This window comes from Syngnathoides biaculeatus, chromosome 10 (assembly GCF_019802595.1).
Source record: "Syngnathoides biaculeatus isolate LvHL_M chromosome 10, ASM1980259v1, whole genome shotgun sequence".
Classification (NCBI taxonomy): Eukaryota; Metazoa; Chordata; class Actinopteri; order Syngnathiformes; family Syngnathidae; genus Syngnathoides; species Syngnathoides biaculeatus.
The window spans coordinates 29,306,317-29,328,914 of NC_084649.1; the positions used below are offsets into that span (position 1 = coordinate 29,306,317).

General features: G+C 41.6%; 1 protein-coding gene across 2 annotated transcripts in view; it reads right to left on the reverse strand.

Moving 5' to 3' along the window:
* nucks1a (nuclear casein kinase and cyclin-dependent kinase substrate 1a) overlaps positions 1-17,994 on the reverse strand; it is a 138,011-nt gene extending 120,017 nt beyond the window's left edge. The window contains exon 1 of one of the 2 annotated variants that reach the window (XM_061832983.1): positions 17,686-17,994. In XM_061832983.1, coding sequence (XP_061688967.1) covers positions 17,686-17,702 — 17 coding nt within the window. In that variant the 5' untranslated portion in view covers positions 17,703-17,994. The remainder of the gene's footprint in view (positions 1-17,685) is intronic. The other variant, XM_061832982.1, reaches the window with a different exon arrangement.
* Positions 17,995-22,598: the final 4,604 nt, after the last annotated feature.

The following is a 22,598-nucleotide window of genomic DNA, read 5'->3' on the forward strand; positions in this document are numbered from 1 at the left end:
GGAGTGGCGCAGCTTAGAGGGAACATTGGTCAAGACGACAAAATAAGAGACATCTTTCAATATCTATGTATTTCTACTAATAAATTTTACGCGCGTGATTTTTCATGCTCAACTGTGATTTGCGAGTACAATAACGCGCAAGCGTGTACGCGCCCGTCAAATCACAGTGACTGATGTTACACTTCGTTTCCATGGTCATTGCTTTTGTTTTGGTTGGACCAGCCTTACCATTAAAAAAGAAAAAAAGCAGCTTTCTTCTTTTGAGGCATGATGTGTAAAAAGGTGGGCGAAAAGGGGCAAATAAAGTCCCAGTGGACAAACACAGAAATGTAAAATGCATGAGCTAAGCAGAAACACTATGATGCTGGGGCCAAAATGGTGGACAAGAAACGGGTGTTGTAAAGTTGAAACGTTTTAGGTTGAGACTGTTTTAACCAGAGAACTCCCTGTATGTGTGTGTGTGTGTGTGTGTGTGTGTGTGTGTGTGTCGACTTACGAACATCTCTTGTAACGAAAAATTCAGGTTGCTATCCCTCTTTGGAAAAATATTGTCTCAAGGATAGAAAGGACAAAAATGTGCGTTACTCTTCGCAGCCCCCAAATTCCACCAACCGTAAACATCCTGTATCATGTTGGAAAGTGGCACGAAATTCCCGAAGAAGTGGGACATGGAGACGACTGAGGAGAGGCGGAAGGAATACATTGAAATGAGACATAGGACAAAGGTAGAGGTGGCGAAGGGTAAACAAGAGGCCTATGACGACATGTACACCAGGTTGGACACGAAAGAGGGAGAAAAGGATCTCTACAGGTTAGCCAGACAGAGGGATAGAAATGGGAAGGGTGTGCAGCAAGTAAAGATGATTCAGGACAGGGAGGGAAATATGTTAACTGGTGCCAGTAGTGTGCTGAGCAGATGGAAAGAGTACTTTGAGAAGTTACTGAATGAAGAGAATGGGAGAGAAGGTTGAGTTGAAGAGGCAAGCGTGAATGACCAGCAAGTGGCAATGATTAGTAGGGGGAAAGTTAGAAAGGCACTGAACAGAATGAAAAATGGAAAGACAGTTGGTCTTGATGACATACCAGTGGAGGTATGGAAGCAATTTGGAGAGGTGGCTTTGGAGTTTTTGACCAACTTATTCAATAGAATACTAGCAGGAGAGAAGATGTCAGAAGAATTGCAGAAAAGTGTGCTAGTCCCCATTTTTAAGAACAAAGGCGATGTTCAGAGCTGTGGAAACTATAGAGGAATAAAGATGATGAGCCACACAATGAAGTTACGGGAAAGAGTAGTGGAGGCTAGACTCAAGACAGAAGTAAGTATCTGTGAGCAACAGTATGGTTTCATGCCTGGAAAGAGTACCATAGAAGCATTGTTTGCCTTGAGGATGCTTGTGGAAAAGTACAGAGAAGGTCAGAAGGAGCTACATTGTGTCTTTGTAGACCTAGAGAAAGCCTATGACAGAGTACCAAGAGAGGGACTGCGGTACTGCATGCGCAAGTCTGGTGTGGCGGTAAAATATGTTAGAATAGGACCGGACATGTATGAGGGCAGCAGAACACCAGTGAGGTGTGCCGCTGGTGTGTCAGAAGAATTTAAGGTGAAGGTGAGACTGCATCAGGGGTCCGCGCTCAACCCCTTCCTTTTTGCTGTGGTTATGGATATGCTGACAAATGAGGTTCGACTGGAATCCTCCTGCACCATGATGTTCCCAGATGATATTGTGATCTGCAGTGAAAGCAGGGAGCAGGCAGAACAACAATTAGAAAGATGGAGGCACGCACTGAAAAGGAGCGGGATGAAGATTAGCCTAAGTAAAACAGAATATATGTGCATAAATATAAGCGGCGGAGGAGGAGGAGTGAAGCTCCAGGGAGAAGGGATAGCGAGGGTGGATGACTTCAAATACTTTGGGTCAACAATACAAAGCAATGGAGAGTGTGGTAAAGAAGTGAAGAAACAGGTCCAAGCGGGGTGGAACAGTTGGCGGAAGGTTTCTGGTGTTCTATGCGACAGAAGAGTCTCCGCTAGGATGAAGGGCAAAATTTATAAAACAGTGGTGAAGGCCGGCCATAATGTACGGATTAGAGACGGTGGCAAGAAACAACAACAACAGAAAGCAGAACTGGAGGTAGCAGAAATGAAGATGTTGAGGTTCTCCAGGGACCAAACGGATGAAAGGTCGGGGCTGTAAGGGGGAGGAGGGAGCAGTTCCCAACACAGCTTGTTGATGGTCTGCACCATTTGGGCTCCTGTGTGAGCTCTTGTGTTGTCATGATGCAAGGTGACTCCTGACTGATGCCCCTGCGTTTGTTGTTTATGTCTGTCTTGACCTGCGTCAGCAGTTCACTGTAATTGGCACTGTTCACAGTGCTTCCTTTCTCAAGGAAAGAAATGCTGATTGGGCCTTGCCTAGCCCAAAAAACTGTGAGAATCACTTTCCTCATAGACTGCTGAGACTTGGACTTTTTCTTCACTGGAGAGTTCCACTCCATGGACTGCCATTTCGACTCAGGCTTACAGTGCCAAACCCATGTCTCGTCACATGTGACCACCCTCTTCAGAAACTCATCACCATATTACTCATAGCAGAATAAACACCGCAGGGACAACTTGACCCTCCTCTGGTTGTGCTCTGCAGTCAGCATCTTTGGCACCCACCGGAAGTTGACCTTCGAGTAGCCATGGTCATCATGGACAATTTCGTGTGCTGTTCCAAAAGATAAGCTCAAAGTACTTTCAATGTCATCCACTGTCACCCTTCTGTGAGATTGAATGAGCTCATTAGTTCAGATCATTGATTCATAGCCCCTAGTGATTATATATATATATATATATATATATATATATATATACATACATACATACATACATACACACACACACACATTTTTTTTCTTTTTTTTTGCCACATTGTTACAAAGGCCACAGAGTTCCTAGGCGCAACAAAAAAAAGTTAAGGTTTGTAGTCTTGAAAATAAAATAAATAGTAACTTCAGATTTTTAACCACAGCTTGAACATAAAAAAATAGAACACAAAATTTGAATATTTTGATGTAGTTTAATGAACTCGACCAGGGAAGGAAAAACTCCGGCTCACGGACCATTCCCATCGGCCCACCAAGGATTGATACAGAATTGCCCAAATCATACCAAAATCATGAATACATTTATTTGGCCTTGTCTGATTTACTGTACTTTGCACAACATTGTGCTGTAGTGCCAAATGGTTCCACCTGTTGGTAGGTCCAGTGACACATTGAGATGACTTTGGCTGTTCTGTTTCTACTCTGCTTCAGCTCTGAATGTTTCAACCACTAGACGTGGACCAAAGATAGGAAATGCCAACAGTGGATGCTCAGCACTGATTCTGGCACTTTAGGAAAAAGCGAAATAGTGCAATAATTACCCCCAACAGAGGAACCAGATGATAGTTACATGTCGGTTTATAGCAATTTTCTAAAAAGCATGGCTGTATGCTATTGATTTGAAGGTGGACTATTCAACTATATGCAAGCATTTTGCAGATCAAAAAATATTTCTATATGAATAGTGTAAAGAAAGGGATCGGAAGTTGATTGTCGAATCTACATTGCAAAGTGATGGTGCAATAAAAAAGTGTAATGAACATTTTTTATAATTTAGATTTTCCTCTGTAAAAAGTGTATGTTTTGTCATAGATTTTATCTACAGATATTAGAATTTTACTATTGTATTAAAAGTGCAAAGCAAAGTGGATAATCCTGGAAACAGAACTTTCAACTTCATCGTAGAGCAGACTGTATGCTGGTTTAACAGTCTGCATGGCTATACCTGCGTGCTTCTCCCAACCTTCAATCACCCAGAGCTTTGCCCGTTAAACAGTTGCGTGATTTTGTCCCTTTTTCTTGTTCGTCACCTCCAAATTATGGTGGTGGGAGCAATAGTGTGTGTTTGTATGCCTCCAAGATCAAACCAGACTTGCACTTGTAAGCCCAAGCAAAAGCACATGTACACAGTTGCCCTATAGTTGATAATCGAACGTCATTTTTTGGGGGGTACGCCATCACACGATCAACCAAAACTGCCTCGCGATCGACGCATTGAGCACCGCTGCTGTAACTGAATTTCCTTTGGCATGGCTCATTATGTTGATGACTTTCAATGTAAATGTGCTCGCAGTACGTGAAGCAGCTCAGAACATGAAGAACATCACTTCCGCACATGCTCACTATACTATGGTTAACTTGCATTTCCTGTTTCCGGTAGAAGACTGATTGTTCAGGAACAGGCTTGTTTAGTTAATGTTTTAAATTAAATTAATGTCAAGACTGCACAAAATAAGCGATGTCTTTCAAAATCTATTTTTTTTTACTCTTAAATTTATGCGCGTGGTTTTTCATGCTCGACTGTGCAGATTTGTGAGCGTGGTTGTGCTCGTCAAATTTTTACTGATACTGAGAAGGTTATAGCTTTTATCATGTAAAATCATGATAGGAGGCTCATCTTAAAAACTAAAATGGTTATTGTGGACTATAATCACAAATATAAGCACACAAGTCAACTTACCGTCGTTGGTTAAATAATGTCAGCCGAACACGGCACCTGCCAACAGCGGGATGTTAGGAGAAAGCCCAGGTTAGACATATGGCACTACCCCATTCACTAGTGCCAAGTGAGACACCAAGCCAAGTTGTCTCTCGTAAAAGTTCAAAGGTCAACTGACAGCCATATATACATTTTAAAAATATATTATGAAAACTACATATAATGTGATTCACTTCAATGTCTACAAAAAAAATAAAATAATGAGCAGAGAGCGCGTCATTAATGCGCAAAGTTGTGATCGACGCATTGAGCACCCCTGGTGTAACGGAATTTCTTTCGACATGGCTCATTATGTTGATGACTTTCAAACGTAAATGCGCTCGCAGTACGTGAAGAAGTTCTGAACATGCACTTTCAGCCTAACTTCTGGACATGCTCAGTACAGTTAACTTGCATTTCCTGTTTCCAGGTGAAGACTGATTGTTTAGGAGAAATGTTAATTTCCAATTCCAACTGATATTAGTAGAACATGATATCAAACGGTATTTGAAATTTTTCATCAAAAATTATTGATCTGGCACACTTTACCTGAAGAATAGTGCACTGGCCTGTCAACATGAAAGGTCTATACCCGCAATGTTTTGAAGATGCTGAAAGTTTAGTTCAACGTAATCGGCGTTAGTGGCAACAAAATAGCGATACATTGGAACAAACATTCCTGTAGGCAATTGACCCCTCCGTACAGGGCACTTAACCACGCCTCCTGAAGTGACGTCACGCCACGTGCGCTGATGTAAGACAAACAGTAAAAATGGCAAATGCAATACAATACATTCTGAACTGAGACAGACGCCATGCTTCTGATTTCATTCAATCATTAACACGTAGCAATGTTATGCTAGCTCTCATTCATTTATACGAGACGTGGATTAAAAATCAAATTTAGGGCATATCTTCGTGCAAACACAGTCTGGTTAAGCTTCTGGCCGCGAGCCAGCAAGAAATCAATACGTTTGTGCAGTCCGATCATCGCTAAATATCGCTCAACAAAGAATAAGTGTGTCAATCGTTCACACGTAGCAGTGTTATGCTAGCGATGAACGTCTCATTCATTTATACGAGACGTGGATTAAAAATCAAATTTAGGGCATATCTTCGTGCAAACAGTCTGGTTAAGCTTCTGGCCGGGAGCCAGCAAGAAATCAATACGTTTGTACAGTCCGATCATCGCTAAATATCGCTCAACAAAGAATAAGTGCGTCAATCGTTCTCACGTAGCAGTGTTATGCTAGCGATGAACGTCTCATTCATTTATACGAGACGTGGATTAAAAATCAAATTTAGGGCATATCTTCGTGCAAACACAGTCTGGTTAAGCTTCTGGCCGGGAGCCAGCAAGAAATCAATACGTTTGTGCAGTCCGATCATCGCTAAATATCGCTCAACAAAGAATAAGTGTGTCAATCGTTCACACGCAGCAGTGTTATGCTAGCGAAGAGCTTCGAATTCATTTATACGAGACATGTATTGAAAATCAAATATAGGGCATACCTTCGTGCAAACATATGTGTTCCGGTTGATATTCGATGGATTTAGTTGATGATGCGGTCTTCCACAAAGTTTGATCCATCGAAGGCATTTTTCGTACTGGGTCTTCGGTTTTGGAAAGGGTACGAATCGAACTCCACCAACTAGCCTTTCAGGATACCTGTCGGCTTTGGTCTATGCAGATCTCTGGCCTCTGATTGGTCAGTGACGCGGATTGCGCAATATCCACGGAGGGGTCAATTGTGACGTATTGTTGAAGGAGGGGGGCAGGGGTGCTGTAAATAGGAGGCCGGCTTGCTAGAACGCGCCTTTATGTGCATGCGCTCGATGTATTGCCCATACCTGAATCAAGCGACAAGGTGGATGATAGTCTAACGTTTTTTTGGGGGCTACGCCGTCACACTGCCTCGCAATCGACGCAAGGAGCAGCCCTTGCATAACTGAATTTCCTTTGACATTGCTCATTATGTTGATGACTTTCGACGTAAATGCTCTCACAGTACGTGAAGCAGCTCTGAACATTCACTTTCAGCCTAACTTCCGTATATATATGAAATTTTAAAAAATATAGCAATATTTGAAAATTGTCAAATTTTTCATGGTCAATATTTTCTCAGTGCCATGATATTTAAAACTTTCTTTCCATTTGGGAATTAAGTACTTGAAGAATCATGTTCTCCGAGGTTCCTGTTGGGGTGGTATGCATCTTAAAGTTCCAGTGAAAATCAGATGAAAATATTTTACTTAAAAGCCTGCACTTTCCTTTTTAAAATGATAAAGTCTGTCCCATGGTGGTAACTTTTATACATCGTAGTTTATGTTTGTGAAATATTACGTTAATAGGAGGAATGCACCTACGTCATAAAATGTGATTTTGATTGACGCCGCCATACTGCCGGTCAAACAAAGCATTGTGAAATATTAGTGACACTTGGCATAGAGGATACATTTTTAATGCCGAAGTCGATGTTTTCTCCAATTGACTTAATTCGCTTCCCTATCTTGGACAGCTGAATATACAGATGTATCTGGTGAATTAGTCGTTGAGATTAACACAGAAGACTTTGAAATCATATAAAGGTCGGGACGCATACAAATACTTCGTTGCTGGATGGGTCATCGATGTCGTGTCCTGTAGAATTGAACGAAATAAGTCATCTTGTGATGGCAAAGGTAGGTTGCAACTTACAATACTAGATCTTGTAATCAATTTTTAGTTTACCATCGTGTAATCCCACTTGCATAAATCAGGGCATTAGATCTAGGTATGATTTTGGACTAAGTTATTGGTGATATAGAAGTTATAATTTTTTAAAACTGACATCAAATCTAACTGGAGTGTTTGAATCTCAGATTTTATGATGCCTGTAATGAAGCAAAAAGTATTCATAGACTCATGTTACTGTTTTTGAAAATCATCCATATCCCGTTTGTAGAAAAAAATAATGAAATTTAGGACAGGGACCGTAAACCTCTGTGACGGACGGTTTATCATCATTATTATTATTTAAATATGAAGTCTTCTAAATTGAGTCAACCTGGCATTATAAATACTTCTTTATAATTTGAATTTGAGAAGAATAATTCCTACCTGAAATGAAATGATCACTACATTGGCGTCTATTCCGTTGGGCACCATCCATTCCGTTTAGTTGCCGAAATACATCGATCTTTTTAGCTGGAATTGTATCTTTGAAGAACTGTCTTGTCTATTGTGACAACCAACAGCACAACAGGTTTCACAACATTGTGAAAACCTGTTACGGTCCAGCGACTCACTCCCAGACAACAGAGCAGCTTTGTTTGACTAGCAAAAATGGCATCGTAAAGAAAAGGCAAAGTCACACGCATCATTTCTATAATTTAGTATTTTCAAAAATGGCTCTTTTCTGTCTATGGTAGCATGTAGCATCTTAAAATTTAAATAAACTAACCTACCAGTGAATTTTTCATTTGAATTTTTCAGCCGACTGGGAACTGTTGCAGTAGCGCCGTGTGAAATTCATTTTCACCTGAGTCAGCTCTCCCACGGAAGAGGTTGAAAGTTGTTAAATTCTCCGTCTTATCATTCAGTTTCGTTGACATTGTTGTGATGTGTTTGGCCGACTTCATATGACTTCACAACGCACCTTCTCCCATGTTAGATAGGTTAATGAGTTTACCGCATGCAGAAAATTTCGCTGTATGAATGTCACTAACTGCCAGCCACCCCCAGTATAACTCATTGTCCAACCACATGTCGTTAAATCGCCATTGTCCCGGCATATTCATAACTGGAACGTTTGTTTCATCGAGCTCAGGTGCGCACTACCTCCACGCTTGGATGAACGGAACAAAATGATGTCACTTTGAGAAATTACGAGAAACCGGAAATGCGCACCCTTTGCTTGACAGGTTTATTGTTTTAATTAAAAAAGATGATAAACAATATTTTGAGCTGCAACAACAAAATCCCATGACATTCCCTGACCCAAGCCAAATATTTTATATTTACTGGACATTCCAAGACTTGGAAAAGGCAATGTTTTGTCCAATGATAATCCAGAAATTCCCTGAATCGTACGAACCCTGGATCACAATTCTTGTACATCATAATCATTGATATAGATTTCAGAAGAAGAGTTTATCTCAATTATTATGTATCGCACGTTGTACACTGTTGAATATAAATGATGTTACAAACGTATCTCAATGTGTGTATAAATGAGTAGAAGTGTACACTAAAGGCTACATTTCAAATTCATAGAGAATAATCTCTATTAAATTATATCAACTGAATAAGTGTTGTTGCGGGTGTTGTGACGACGGCCTTGGTGCAGGTGGGTGTTTGTATTGTGTAGGTGAGACGGACTGCGTATGTGTGTTGTGTGCTAAGAGCCAATGAAGCGACTATAACAGCGACTCGATGCTCCGTTTAATTACTACTCCCGCCATTGAGCTTCGGAGATGCAACGCGAGAACGGGGTTAACCTCCGTTAGAATAATATGGGACATGTATGAGGGCAGGAGAACAGCGGTGAGATGTGCCGAGGTGTCTCAGAAGAATTTAAGATGGAGGTGGGACTGCATCAGGGATCCGCGCTGAGCCCCTTCCTGTTTGTGGTAGTAATGAATATGCTGACAGATGAAGTTAGCCTGCAATCCCCTTGGAATATTGATGTTCGCAGATGATATTGTGATCTGCAGTGAAAGCAGGGGGCAGGCAGAGGAAGAATTACAAAGATGGAGGCAAGCACTGGAAAAGAGAGGAATGAAGATTAGCCAAAGTAAAACAGAATATATGTGCACGAATGTGAGGGGCAGAAAAGCAAGAAGGAAGCTCCAGGGAGAAGAGATAGCGAGGGTGGACGACTCCCAATACTTGGGGTCAACAATACAGAGCAATGGAGACTGTGGTAAGGAAGTGAAGAAACGGGTCCAAGCAACAGTTGGTGGGAGGTCTCTGGTGGTCGATGCGACAGAAGAGTCTCCGCTAGAATGAAGGGCAGAGTTTATAAAACCGTGGTGAGGCCGGCCATGATGTCCGGATTAGAGACGGTGGCACTGAAGAAACAACACGAAGCAGAACTGCAGGTATCAGAAATGAAGATGCTGAGATTCTCGCTTAGAGTGAACAGGTTGGATAAGACATGCACTGGAAAGGAGAGGAATGAAGATTAGCCGAAGTAAAACAGATATGTGCGTGAATGAGAGAGGTTGAGGGGGAAGAGTGAGGCTACAGGGAGAAGAGATAGCGAGGGTGGAGGACTTCAAATGTTTAGGGTCAACAATCCAGAGCAATGGTGAGTGTGGTAAGGAAGTGAAGAAACGGGTCCAAGCAGGTTGGAACAGCTGGCGTGTTATGTGACAGAAGAGTCTCTGCTAGGACGAAGGGCAAAGTTTACAAAACAGTGGTGAGGCCGGCCATGATGTACGGATTAGAGACGGTGGCACTGAAGAAACAACAGGAAGCAGAACTGGAGGTAGCAGAAATGAAGATGTTGAGGTTCTCGCTCGGAGTGAGTAGGATGGATAAAATTAGAAATGAGCTCATTAGAGGGACAGCCAAAGTTAAATGTTTTGGAGACAAGGTTAGAGAGAGCAGACTTAGATGGTCATGTTCAGAGGTTGAGAGTGAGTATACTGGTAGAAGGGTGCTGAGGATGGAGCTTCCAGGCAAAAAAACGAGAGGAAGACCAAAGAAAAGGTTGATGGATATTGTTCGGGAGGACATGAGGACATTGAGTGTCAGAGAGGAACCTGCACGAGATAGGCTTAGATGAAAAAAGATGACATGCTGTCGTGACCCCTAAACGGATAAACCGAAAGGAAAAGAAAATGAGAAGTGTCCCACCAGAGGAGACAAAATCCTGGACCATGTTTACTCCAACGTTAAACATGCATACAACTCCCCTATCTGGATCCTTAACACCATGCACATCTCCCTAAAAAAACAAAATGCCACAAAGACAATAACATTGCCTGTGAATGCACTCTTTCAGCTGCAGGGTTGTTTTTGACACACTGGAAATTATTTGAACACCAGATCCTCTGAGAACACACAGATACTGTTCTGTCTTATATCAAATACTACATAGACACTGTGACTGTCAATAGACTGATGCAGGTTTTTCCCCAACAAAAACCCTGGATGACCCAGGAGACTAAGGTACTCCTGTGACACCGCAAGCGGACAAGGTACAATACAGCGGTCCAGAGCTGACTTAAAGAGGCATCAAAGTGGCCAAGCCAGCCTACAAAACGAACATAAACGAGTGCTTCACCAAAAATAAAAAATAATTTAAAAAAAAAAAAAAGATGTGTGAGGGATTACAACACATCAAAAACTACAACAAAAATAACCAGATATGTGCCAGAAACACACGCCTTGCTAGCAGAGGAACTAAGCAGTTTCTTAGCTCGCAAACAGCCAAACACGATATCTGTAAAACCGCTTCAATACCTTTTAATAAGGAAGCGAAGTTAGCTTTGTGGATAGCAGATTGCAGAAAAAAGGTCCGGTGACGATGATGAAGAGGCTGAAGAAAAACCTCAGGCCAGCACTCATGCTGCAAGGAGATTCACTCCCTCAAGGGCAAGGCTTTTCAGCAAGCAAAGGTTGGTTTGAAAAATTTCAAAAGAGTTATGGCCTTAGAAGCGTGCTTCTGTATGGCGAGGGTTCCTCCGCCGACAACAATGCTGCTTGTCGTTATGTGAAGAAAGAATTTTCACAAGACATTGACGACAACTTATTAGACGTTTTCGACGAGCCACTGCCTACTTCGAGTCAACTACTCTCATACGACGACTGTACGTGCTCAGTGTGCACACATTCGCGTATGCTTTCAGATTTTTTTTTTATTTATTTATTTATATATATTTTTTTTTTTTAGGTTTCCAGCATTTTCTTTGCCACTGGCCCAACGAAAGACAGTGGTGCTACTAGCAGCAAAGGGAAAAAAGTTGAGCGTACCATAGTGGATTTAAAGGAGATACATAATAGCTAAGTTCAAAAATGTTATGCATGTTTGTTACGCCTCTTGGTAACATAATTTTGCCGAGTCGAACATTTCGACTGTCCTAAAGAATAAAAACGTAATAAAAGGCAGCTAGTGTTGCCAAAGGAGTGACTGGCATTATATTAAAAAAAAAAAAAAAAGGGAGAAGCTGCTGGAGCATTACCCACTGAAATCACGGTGACTTCAGCGTCACATTTCCTCCCTTTTCTCTGATGCAAACATACCGCGACCAAAAGGTTAATTATTCACTTTAAAATTGCTTGAATTTTATGCTTTTTTTATTTAAATACAGAATGTACATGTTTTAACATGAATAGGGATTAAAATGGGAATTTACAACTGTATTTTCACAACCATATGGCAAATTATGTTAAACACTATCTTAAAACATAAGGTAGCACAGTACCATAGTATTTCATCATCCATAAATCCATCATGTCATCTTCATGTTCTCATTGATATGACCATTGTCAACATCTTCACATAACAGTCTACAGAAAAACAGATTCTAACCACAAATGCAGCTATATACACATTTACAAATGTCTTCTACTGTCTGTCTCAGCACCCCTACTCTAGCTCCTTGAGCCTACCCAGTTTCTCCTCTACTTGTTGCTGCAGAGGTGCCAAAGTGGCTCTCTTGTCCTTTACGCTGCCTCTGATTGCATTGGCCTCGGTGATAAACCTCAGATTCCTCTTTTCTTCTGCCTCCTCACAAAGCCTGTCAGCCTTCTCAATAAGCGTAGATATGTCAGTCTGTATTCTGGCTTTTTTGGCTTTGAGGCTGTCTATCTCTGCCTTAGCTGCCTTCCTCTTCTCTGCCTGTTTTGATGCATCCTTCTTTTCCTCCTCCAGATGCTGGACGTAAATACTTCTGGCAGAAGACGCAGCAACCAACAGCTCCTTTGTGATAGGCACCATGTCAGGCCCTCCATATTGCTGGACCACCTCCACTATTTGCCTCCAAGCAATCAGTGACTCCTTGCTTAGGTTGTCCTCGGTGACCTCCTTGTTTGTGGAGAAGCCTTTTTCCACAGGAGCAGCAGCGGCTTTATGATGCCCCATAGCTCCTGGAACTGCTGGCTTACCTGCTGATGCAGAGTGGAGTGGAAGAGCTTGTCCAGCCTGTCCTGAGAGATGTTGAAATCAGATAAAGCGACCCTAATCTCCTCATCTTCTTGAATCTTTTCACTCACTCTGGAATAGTGGAACAGAATCCTATCGCAATTGCTTTCCTCCACCCTTCTGTGATCCACCATGATGTTCAAGGTTTTTGGGAGTTGTTTTTCCGGTGCAACTCCAGTGCGTTGACGACCATCTTTCCAAGCTGGTAACTCTGTTTCCACAGATGATAGTAGAACATGTGCCGATCTTTTGGACCTCGACGAACCCAGCTCCCAAACTCTTTACTTTCAACCCAAGCATCTTGAAAAATGCCCTTCCCCATGATACAAGTTGGATCGATCAAAAGAACTACGTTACGAAGACGAAGTGAAATGCCTACTCACGGAAACAAACAATGGAATATCGACGACAAGATGGCGACTAGTTGTGAACACAGAGTGACTTCCGTTGACAATTTCCGGCTGTTTTGAACGCCAGATGGATCTCTATTTTTTTTTTTTAAATAAGATTAATTTTTTGGGGAGAATTTTGGCGGTTGAGGTCCTCCCTTTGATTTTTTTTTAATTTAAGGCCTTTTTAAGGGCTCGACCGGTTTTCTGTGAATTTTAAAGGACTTTTAGGGGCCCCTAAATGCACCCTCAGAAATTTCTGGGTTTTTAGGGACTTTTAGGGCCGCGTGCGAACCCTGATCTGTCACCTATCGCTTCTACATCACTGGCAACTTCACTTTGAACGCCCTGTTTACACCAATGCCCAGTGGTTGGCGTTCTTTCATCAAGCTTCCCAGAATAAATGGAAAGCTCTGAGTTCAATTCCTGTGCTTATATCATAGCTTGCAGTTTAAACTGTGCTTCCTAAGCATCTCTCTTCATTGGTTGCAAATTGATGTTTTGCACAATGGAAAATATGTAGCCGATGGGGGGGTTGCCTTTAGCTCTGGACCTTATGCGGCTCTTTCATCCTTATGTTGCAGTTCTCCGTGGCTTGGGAAAATAAATAAATGTCCACTTGTAGTGCATGTTATATGTCTCAAAAATGTGTATCTTGTCTTATTATTAAGTCAAAGTTTTTAATTTCTTTCTTGAAACCTTGTGCAATTTAAGTGATCACCATTCATGATGGCTGCATATGGCTCACAGAGCCCTCATAACGACATCCTGCACAGGTAATTGCTTCTGAACTCCTACCTTGTGTCTGAGCAAACACGCTAAGCTCATGAGCAACATCAGACATATGCACTGTGGTCAGATCAGTGTCATCTATTGAAGCTATGTGGTTCATTCAAAGATTCAGATTACAGCATTTATAGTGTTTGTAATTATGAGTGCACCCCTTTAAGAGCCGGAGGGGGGTGATGTCAGGTGAACTAGGAAGTATAAGTAGGCTGAGCACCAGCTCATTCGTGTACTTCCGTGCTTTTAAAAAAAAAAAAAAAAAAAAAAAAAAAAAAAATCAGGCTGTGGTTCATTGTGTTGGATCGGTTTTCATGTTCACTGAGAATGTACGACAAGTGCGCAATTGCATTGGACAAGACCACGACTCTTACAATATCTATGTATTTCTACTCATAAGAAATTTTACGCACGTGATTTTTCGTGCTCGACTGTGCAGATTTGCAAGTGCGATGGCGCGCGATAGCACCCGTCAAATCACAGTGACTGCAAATGGTCCCATAAAGTGCCTCATATACAACAAGTGTTTTCATTGATCGAATGTAGAACAGACTTGTATCAAATTTTCCGCCTCGCTTACAAAAGTCGGATCGGAAAATGAACGAGTGGGAAGGGAGGTCTGGGCATCTTCACTAAAGCTACTGCCCCCAGGACCTGACCCCAGATAAGCGGTAAAAGATGGATGGATGGATAATAATCTGCCTCATTTAACTCTGGCAGCCAACCCAACACCAGCTGACCCTGCGGTGCGTAATTTCCAAGAAAGAGGTTTTTTAAAGGTCAACTGACACGTGAAGCATAATTTTTAGTCTTTTTAATAAAATAAAGTCTGCCGGAATGGAGCCATCTATTTTTTCACCACTCGTCAGGATGTTGTCGTGTATGGATTTTTGCATCTCCCGCCATGAAAATCCTCTCGAGGAATTTGTGTTGGACAAGAACCAGGAAGTAACTTTTTTTTGCAGTAGCGGGGTCAAATGTTTATATTGGTTTATACCTATTGTATCGGCAAAAAATTGCCTGTTTTTTTTCATCGTGTTAGCCAAAATGTCGGCTTGTTGTATTGCTGAATTTTGCTTGAACACTTTGGAAAATGGATTCACTTGTCACACTTTTCCAAAAGACCCGGTTGGTCGTGAAAAATTGATTGCATAGGTGCAAAGGACGAGAGCTTTGTGGATTCTAAATGACAGGTAAGTGTGTATAGAGCTACAAAAAAAAATAGTTGGGGGGGACGTAATCCTTCTCTCAGAACATAACAAAAGATCAGTCATAATAACTTAAAGTACATGGGTCAGGGGTGCTAAATGTGTTGATGTGCGCGGGCCGGCGTTGTTCATCGTCGCCGGGAACGCCGTTAGCAGCCACGATGCAGAGGTGGATCGGGCAGAGAGGTGGTTTGGCCGTGTGCAGAATGAAAAAGGTTGGTTGATCGTGTGACGGCGTGCCCAAAAAAAAAAAAAAAAAAGACTATCATTTTCCTTGTCACTTGATTCAGGTGTGACCTATACGTCAAGCGCACGCACATAAAGGCACATTCTAGCAAGCCGGCCTCCTATTTACGGCGCCTGTGCACCCCCCTCGCCCCTACCCACCCCGCTTACTGTAATACGTATGAGATTGTGATTTACTTTAACTTGATCTAAATTCTAACGGTCATTTTCCCCCTGGCACGCATTATCTTGAAGTTGAAAGCTTTTCCCCTCTACATGCTTTAGGAAGACATACATCATCTACTGCCGGTCTTCATCAATGGATTGACCATAGATACCGCCGTAAATTATGATACATTATTACAATACATCACAACTGCCGACAGGGATGTTTGTTATAATGTATTGCAAGGTTATTGCCACTAACGGCGATTATGTTGAACTAAACTTTCAGTATTTTCAAAACATTGCGGGTATAGACTGACCGTGTTTATTCCTTGACAAGCCAGTGGATTTAACTTTTCTTCAGATAAAGTTTGTCAGATCAAGAATTTTTATTGATGAAAAATGTTAAATACTGTTTTAAATCATGTTCTACTGTCAGTTGAAATTGGAAATTATCATTTCTGAGTTTGAAATGTTTGTATTCTATTTTAGTTATGTATTTGTTTGTTTTATTTTTAATTTACAGTTATGCTATATTAATCCTGTAAGTTATTTTTGGTCTAACCCTAACACTTTCATCCCTAATCACACCAGCAACTTTATCTGCGAGCATGACTGACCACACCCATCCATTTTTCAAATAAGAGTGACTGCAGTATGTTTGATTTTTTTCTTTTTAAGGCACATTTGTCCAAAACCCAATGTCCGAGGGGTGACCCTCAGGTCATTAAACCTGATTTTATGTATTTGTCAGTTTTTGATGATTAAAATTTGTTCGGCTTGTTAACATTATTCTTTTCTGTAGTCTGTCCCATTCGCATGCTACTTGGGGGGGCCAGTTTTGTACAGCTTTAAAATCTATACATCCATATAAAGAATACTGTCCAGTAGGTGGCATTATAAACTGGTTGTCAAATGCAAACAAAGAAAGCCCTCAGTCTCAGGGGAATTTGAGTTGTCATGATATGTTGAGACATCCGTTATCCTTCCCATTTATCCTCACTTGGGTTGCTGGTGCGCTGATGGTTATCTCAGTAAAAGAAATTAATTCCATGTTATTCGGTCAATGCTGTACTTTCTTTAAAAAAAAATCATAAAGCTTAAGTTGAAAACAACAATAGTAGACCTTAAAACAATCGACTTTTTCCTGGGTTTCAATTAAAATAATATTGACTGGATTAGGCAGCATACATGGGTCCTACATTATACAAAAATAAATCCATGACAAAAATGACTAATGATGCACATTTGTAAAGACTGTTTAAATTAAACCGGAAACAGAAATGCATTACATGAATTTAATAACTAAAAAGTTTACTTATGAACACGCTTTAAATCCCGTCCATTCAAACCCCGCAAAAATTTCATGTGAATTTCTAAGTAACTATAAGCCCTATCAAAAGTACATTTTGAATGCATTGATCACAAGTTCTCTGTATTTATAGTGGTGGAACGAGTCTTTTTTGAGTAAATTTCGATGCGCTTTTAAATAAAAGCATTGAGATTATCTTGGAAATTTCTGCAGCTATTAGTTAAAAAAAAAAGGTTCGATTGTCTAGGGCATTTAAAAGATGCAGTATTAATACTGTATTAAATACACAAAGCGACATGGTGGGGGAGGTGGGGGAACTTTCAAGCAAGGCCCCAATCAAGCAAAATCTTATTTGTCCTTTCACTGAAAATGTTGTTCATTTCACGTAATCGAATCTATGGTCTACACCGTATTTATACAAGTCTAAGAAGTCATGTAAATTCTTTCATGCATCCACACACCCGACTAGGTTATATTTGCCTGGAAAATGAAATGCTGGCTAACCATGCTGTTCAAGGTGCATTTGAAAAATTGGGCACCTGAGACCTTGCATGGGAACTTGGAAGCATTGGCAATGTCGGAATGATCAGGCCTACAATAAACGTTTAGACAAATGTTGGCGCATATATTCCGCCAGGACGTTATAGAAATCAACAATGCAAAAAGAATCACTGGTGGTGGGGTGGGAGGACATAACATTTAAAACAAAAACAAAAAAAATTGTGCATCCCAAACCCACTGGGGTCCTTCTCCGCCTAGCATGCCCACATACATGTCTACATTTTTTTTTTCCACGTAAAGCATACACAACAGCTTCCTTAAAGACAATATGGCGGAGGTGTGCAACTACAGTGCGATAGCTACCGACCTCGTCTGCCGAAAGTCGTTTTGAGGACAGACCTACCTTACTGGTCTTGACATTATGGGAGAACACCTTAAAGGTTTAAATGTTGATTTCCAGTGGGAGAAGAAAAAAACAGGAGAAACAAAAATCGACTGTAGATTCCGCACTGGTGAAATACCAAGCGAGGGAAAAAGCCTTACAAACCCACGTCCAAAATCAGAAGTATAGTGCTACTAGCCCTCCAAAACAAAATTTTATTTTTAACCTTCGGGCCTTCAAAACGTTGATTAAAACAAACTGAAATTGTATACGGTGTGCAACCAAACCATACATTCAGGATGGGTGGGTCGTACAAAATAACCGCCCACCAACACTGGGTATTGAAAGGTTAAGCGCGGCAACTCACTGCTGTTATTGGCTCATTTGAACGAACAATTTCGTTTTCATTGGACAACTACGCTGCCTGCTGATTAATTTGTAACACTAATACTCCCCGCCTCTCTCAACGGGGTACGTTGTAGTGGCACTGTATAGAAAACAAAAGGAGGCACAGATGTTCAATCCAAATATTCAATGTAACTTCCTTTCACAGTATCTGCAAAAATGAAGATAAAAAATAAAATAAGAAAGAAAATTGGGGGAAAAAATTAATGGAACGACCTGAACAGCACAAGCGGAGTGGTCCAACACCTTGCTTACCTTTCAACATGAATATATTAATGCAAACACGATTCACTTAAAGAATGATGACAGTAGTGGTTCTCAAACTTTTTACACCAAGTACCACCCAAGAGAAACAGACACTCTGAGTAACACTATAATAGCCAACATTAAAATACAGACGCATAGCAGTCCTGAAAATTGAATAATTAAAAAAAAAACAAGCTTGTATTCTTAAAGTTGTAATATCATAAGAAAAAAGATTATAACCATTTTTACAAGAACACAAAGTTTTATGTGAAAAATCACATGTGTATAGTTTCATGATGGGCGGCACGGTGAAGCAGCTGTGAAGTGTTGGCCTCGCATTTGTTCAAATCTCGGTATCTCCTTGTGTGGAGTTGACACATATCTGTGTGGGTTTTATCTGGGCACTCCAGTTTTCCTTCCACATCCCAAAAATATGCATTCATTGGGAACTCTAAATTGCCTCCAAGTGTGATTGTGAGTGCGACTGTTGTCTGTCTCCGTGTGCCCTGCGATTGGCTGGCAACCAGTTCAGGGTGTACCCCGCCTCCTGCCCGATGATGGCTGGGATTGGAACCAACACTCGTACGACCCTTGTAAGGATAAGCGGCTAACAAAATGGATGGATGGATGGATGGATGGATGGATGGATGGATGGATGGATGGATGGATGGATGGATGGGTATATGATATGGAAAAAAATATATAATTTCAGTCACCACCCTGCAACCAAACATTGTCCTCATGAGAGTGGTGTGGTAAAACCACTTGTAAGAAAACTTTGCAAAGCAAAGCAAATTTATTTGTATAGCACATTTAATCCACGAGGCAACTCTGTGTGTTACATGATTAAAAGCATTAAAAAAAATGGTTATAAACATTTGAAACTGAAAAAAAATAAAAGTACAATTAAAACAGTCCATCCATCAATCCATCCTTCAATCCATCCATCCATTTTCAGAGCCACGTATCCTCACAAGTGGTCATGGGAGTGCTGTAGCCAATCCCAGCTGTCATCGGGCAGGAGGCAGAGTACACTCTGAACCTGTTGCCAGCCAGGTTTTTTGGTGGAGGGGTAAAAAAAAATACAGAAGCACTGAAGCCACAAAAAATGAATCGTGAAGTAACGAGGGAGCCATATAATTTGCTCTGGAAGTCATTTAGTAATGTGATTTTTGACGTGCTTCTTACATCTAAATGGTAAGTATATTCAAAGTACATCATGTTGAGAATAATTTAAAAAGACGTTCATTTACGGCAGCGCAGTGAATCAGCTGGTAAAGCATTGGCCTCACAGTTCTGACATCCCGGGTTCAATCCAGGACCCACCTGGGTGGAGTTTGCATGTTCTCCCCGTGCCTGCGTGGGTTTCCTCCGGGGACTCCGGTTTCCTCCCACAACCCAAAAACATGCAACATTAGTTGGACACTCTAAATTGCCCCTAAGTGTGATTGTGAGTGCAGCTGTTTGTCTCGATGTGCCCTGCGAGTGGCTGGCAACGAGTTCAGGGTGTACCCCGCCTCCTGCCCCTTGACAGCTGGGATAGGCTCCAACACTCCCCGCGACCCTGGTGAGGAGAAGCGGCAAAGAAAATGGATGGATGGATGTTCATTTACCTATGGCGTTGGTTGACTATGCGAAGAGAAGGGTGAATGACAAGCTAAAGGCGTCATAGGGGACAGAGGATCCAAACATTTGACAGTGGAGAGCAAATGTACGTATGAATGTATGCATTCCAGGTCTCTTTGCGCCCATGGTGAAGATGAAAGATGAATAAACTTGCGTAAACAAAAACAAAAAAAACTCACAAAAAGGGTTTTGAACCCCGGTCCTCAGAACTGTGAAGCTGACGCTCTACAGTTGTTCCACCGTGCTGCCCAGTGTATAGTAAGTGGAAGTCCTGTGAAAAGTATGGGGGAAAAAAAGAAAAGTTTTTCACCAGGACTTAAAAACATTCACACTTGGGAGTGATGTCAGTTCTGGTGTCAACCTATTCCATTTGTGTCCAGAATAATGGGTAAATGCTGCTTCGTCACGTTTGCTTTGGACTCTGCGCCACTATTTGACCTGTATTTGTCGATCTCAGAGCCCGACTGGGTTTATATTCCATTCGTGTTTCTTTCATGTCTTTAGGAGATAAAGTGTTTTGTGATTAAAAAACCAGCACCAGAACTTTAAAATCTATTCTACAGCTGTCTGGAAGACAGTGACAAGACTTTAAAATTGGAGCTATATGGTCTGAGCTCTTTTTGTTCGAGTTGGAACTCAAGCTGCAATCTGAATGAGCTGCAGCCGTTTCTGTTTCTCATTTTGGGGAGTCCAGTCAGAAGACCATTACGATAGTCAGGTCCTCTTGAGATTAAAAGCATGGATGAGATTCTCCTGTTCTGCTTGACACATGCAAGGCCTCATTCTCAATATGTTCTTCAGATGGTAGAAGGCAGATTTACTGACTGATTTATCAGAATACCAAGGTTTTGGACTTGGTCTTTGGTTTTTAAAGAGTGACTCCAGGTATTTATAACAACAATTCTTTTTTTTATTCGCCCAAAATTATCTCAGTTTTCTTCTTTTTCTTTCGGCTTGTTCCGTTAGGGGTCACCACAGCGTGTCAGCTTTTTTCATCTAACCCTATCTCCTGCATCTTGTTCTCTAACACTCAATGTCCTCATGTCCTCCTTCACAACATCCATCAACCTTTTCTTTGGTCTTCCTTGCTCTTTTGCCTGGCAGATTTATCCTCAGCACCCTTCTACCAACATACTCACTCTCTCGTCTCTGAACATGTCCAAACCATCGAAGTCTGCTCGCTCTCACCTTGTCTCCAAAACATCCAACTTTGGCTATCCCTCTAATGAGCTCATTTCTAATCCTATCCAACCTGTTCACACCAAGCGAGAACCTCAACATCTTCATTTCTGCTACCTCCAGTTCTGCTTCCTGTTGTTTCTTCAGGGCCACCGTCTCTAATCCGTACATCATGGCCGGCCTCACCACTGTTTTATAAATTTTGCCCTTTATCCTGGCGGATACTCTTCTGTCACATAGAACATCAGACACCTTCTGCCAACTTTCCCACCCCGCTTGGACTCGTTTCTTCACTTCCTTACCACACTCTCCATTGCTCTGTATTGTTGACCCCAAGTATTTGAAGTTGTCCACCCTCGCTATCTCTTCTCCCTGGAGCTTCACTCTTCCTCCTCCGCCCCTCTCATTCATCCACATATATTCTGTTTTACTATGGCAATCTAAATTACTCTCCTTTCCAGTGTGTACCTCCGTCTTTCTAACTGTTCCTCCGCCTGTTCTCTGCTTTCACTGCAGATCACAATATCATCTGCGAACATCATGGTCCACGGGGAATCCAGTCTAACCTCGTCTGTCAGCCTATCCATTACTATCGTAAACAGGAAGGGACTCAGCGCGGAACCCTGATGCAGTCCCACCTCTACCTTAAATTCTTCTGACAAACCAATGGCGCATCTTACCGTTGTTCTGCTACATTCATACATGTCCTATACTATTCTAACATTTTTCTCCACCACAGCAGACTTGCGTATGCAGTACCTTAGTTCCTCTCTTGGTACTTTGTCATAGGCTTTCTCTAGGTCTACAAAGATACAATGTAGCTCCTTCTGACCTTCTCTGCACTTTTTTACAAGCATCCTCTTGGCAAATAATGCATCTGTGGTACTCCTTCGAGGCATGAAGCCATACTGTTGAACGCAGATACTTCTGTCCTGAGTCTAGCCTCCACTAATCTTTCCTTAACTTCATTGTGTGGCTCATCTTTATTCCTCTGTAGTTTCCACAGTTCTGAACATCACCTTTGTTCTTAAAAATGGGGCCTAGCACACTTTTCCTCCATTCTTCTGGCATCTTCTCTCCCGCTCTTATTCTATTGAATAAGTTGGTCAAAAACATCACAGCCACCTCAGCAATTTGCTTCCATACCTCCACTGGTATGTCATCGGGACCAACTGTTTTTCCATTCTGTTGAGTGCCTTTCTAACTTCTCCCTTTCTAATCAAAGCCACTTGCCGGTCATTCACGCTTGCCTCTTCTACTCTACCTTCCCTCCCATTTTCTTCATTCATTAACTTCTCAAAGTACTCTATCTACTTAGTACACTGCTGGCACCAGTCAACATATTTCCATCGCTATCCTTAATCACCTTTATTTGCTGCACATCCTTCTCATCTCTAGCCCTCTGTCTGGCCAACCTGTAGAGCTCCTTTTCTCCTTCTTTCGTACAACCTGGAATACATGTCGTCATATCTCTCTTG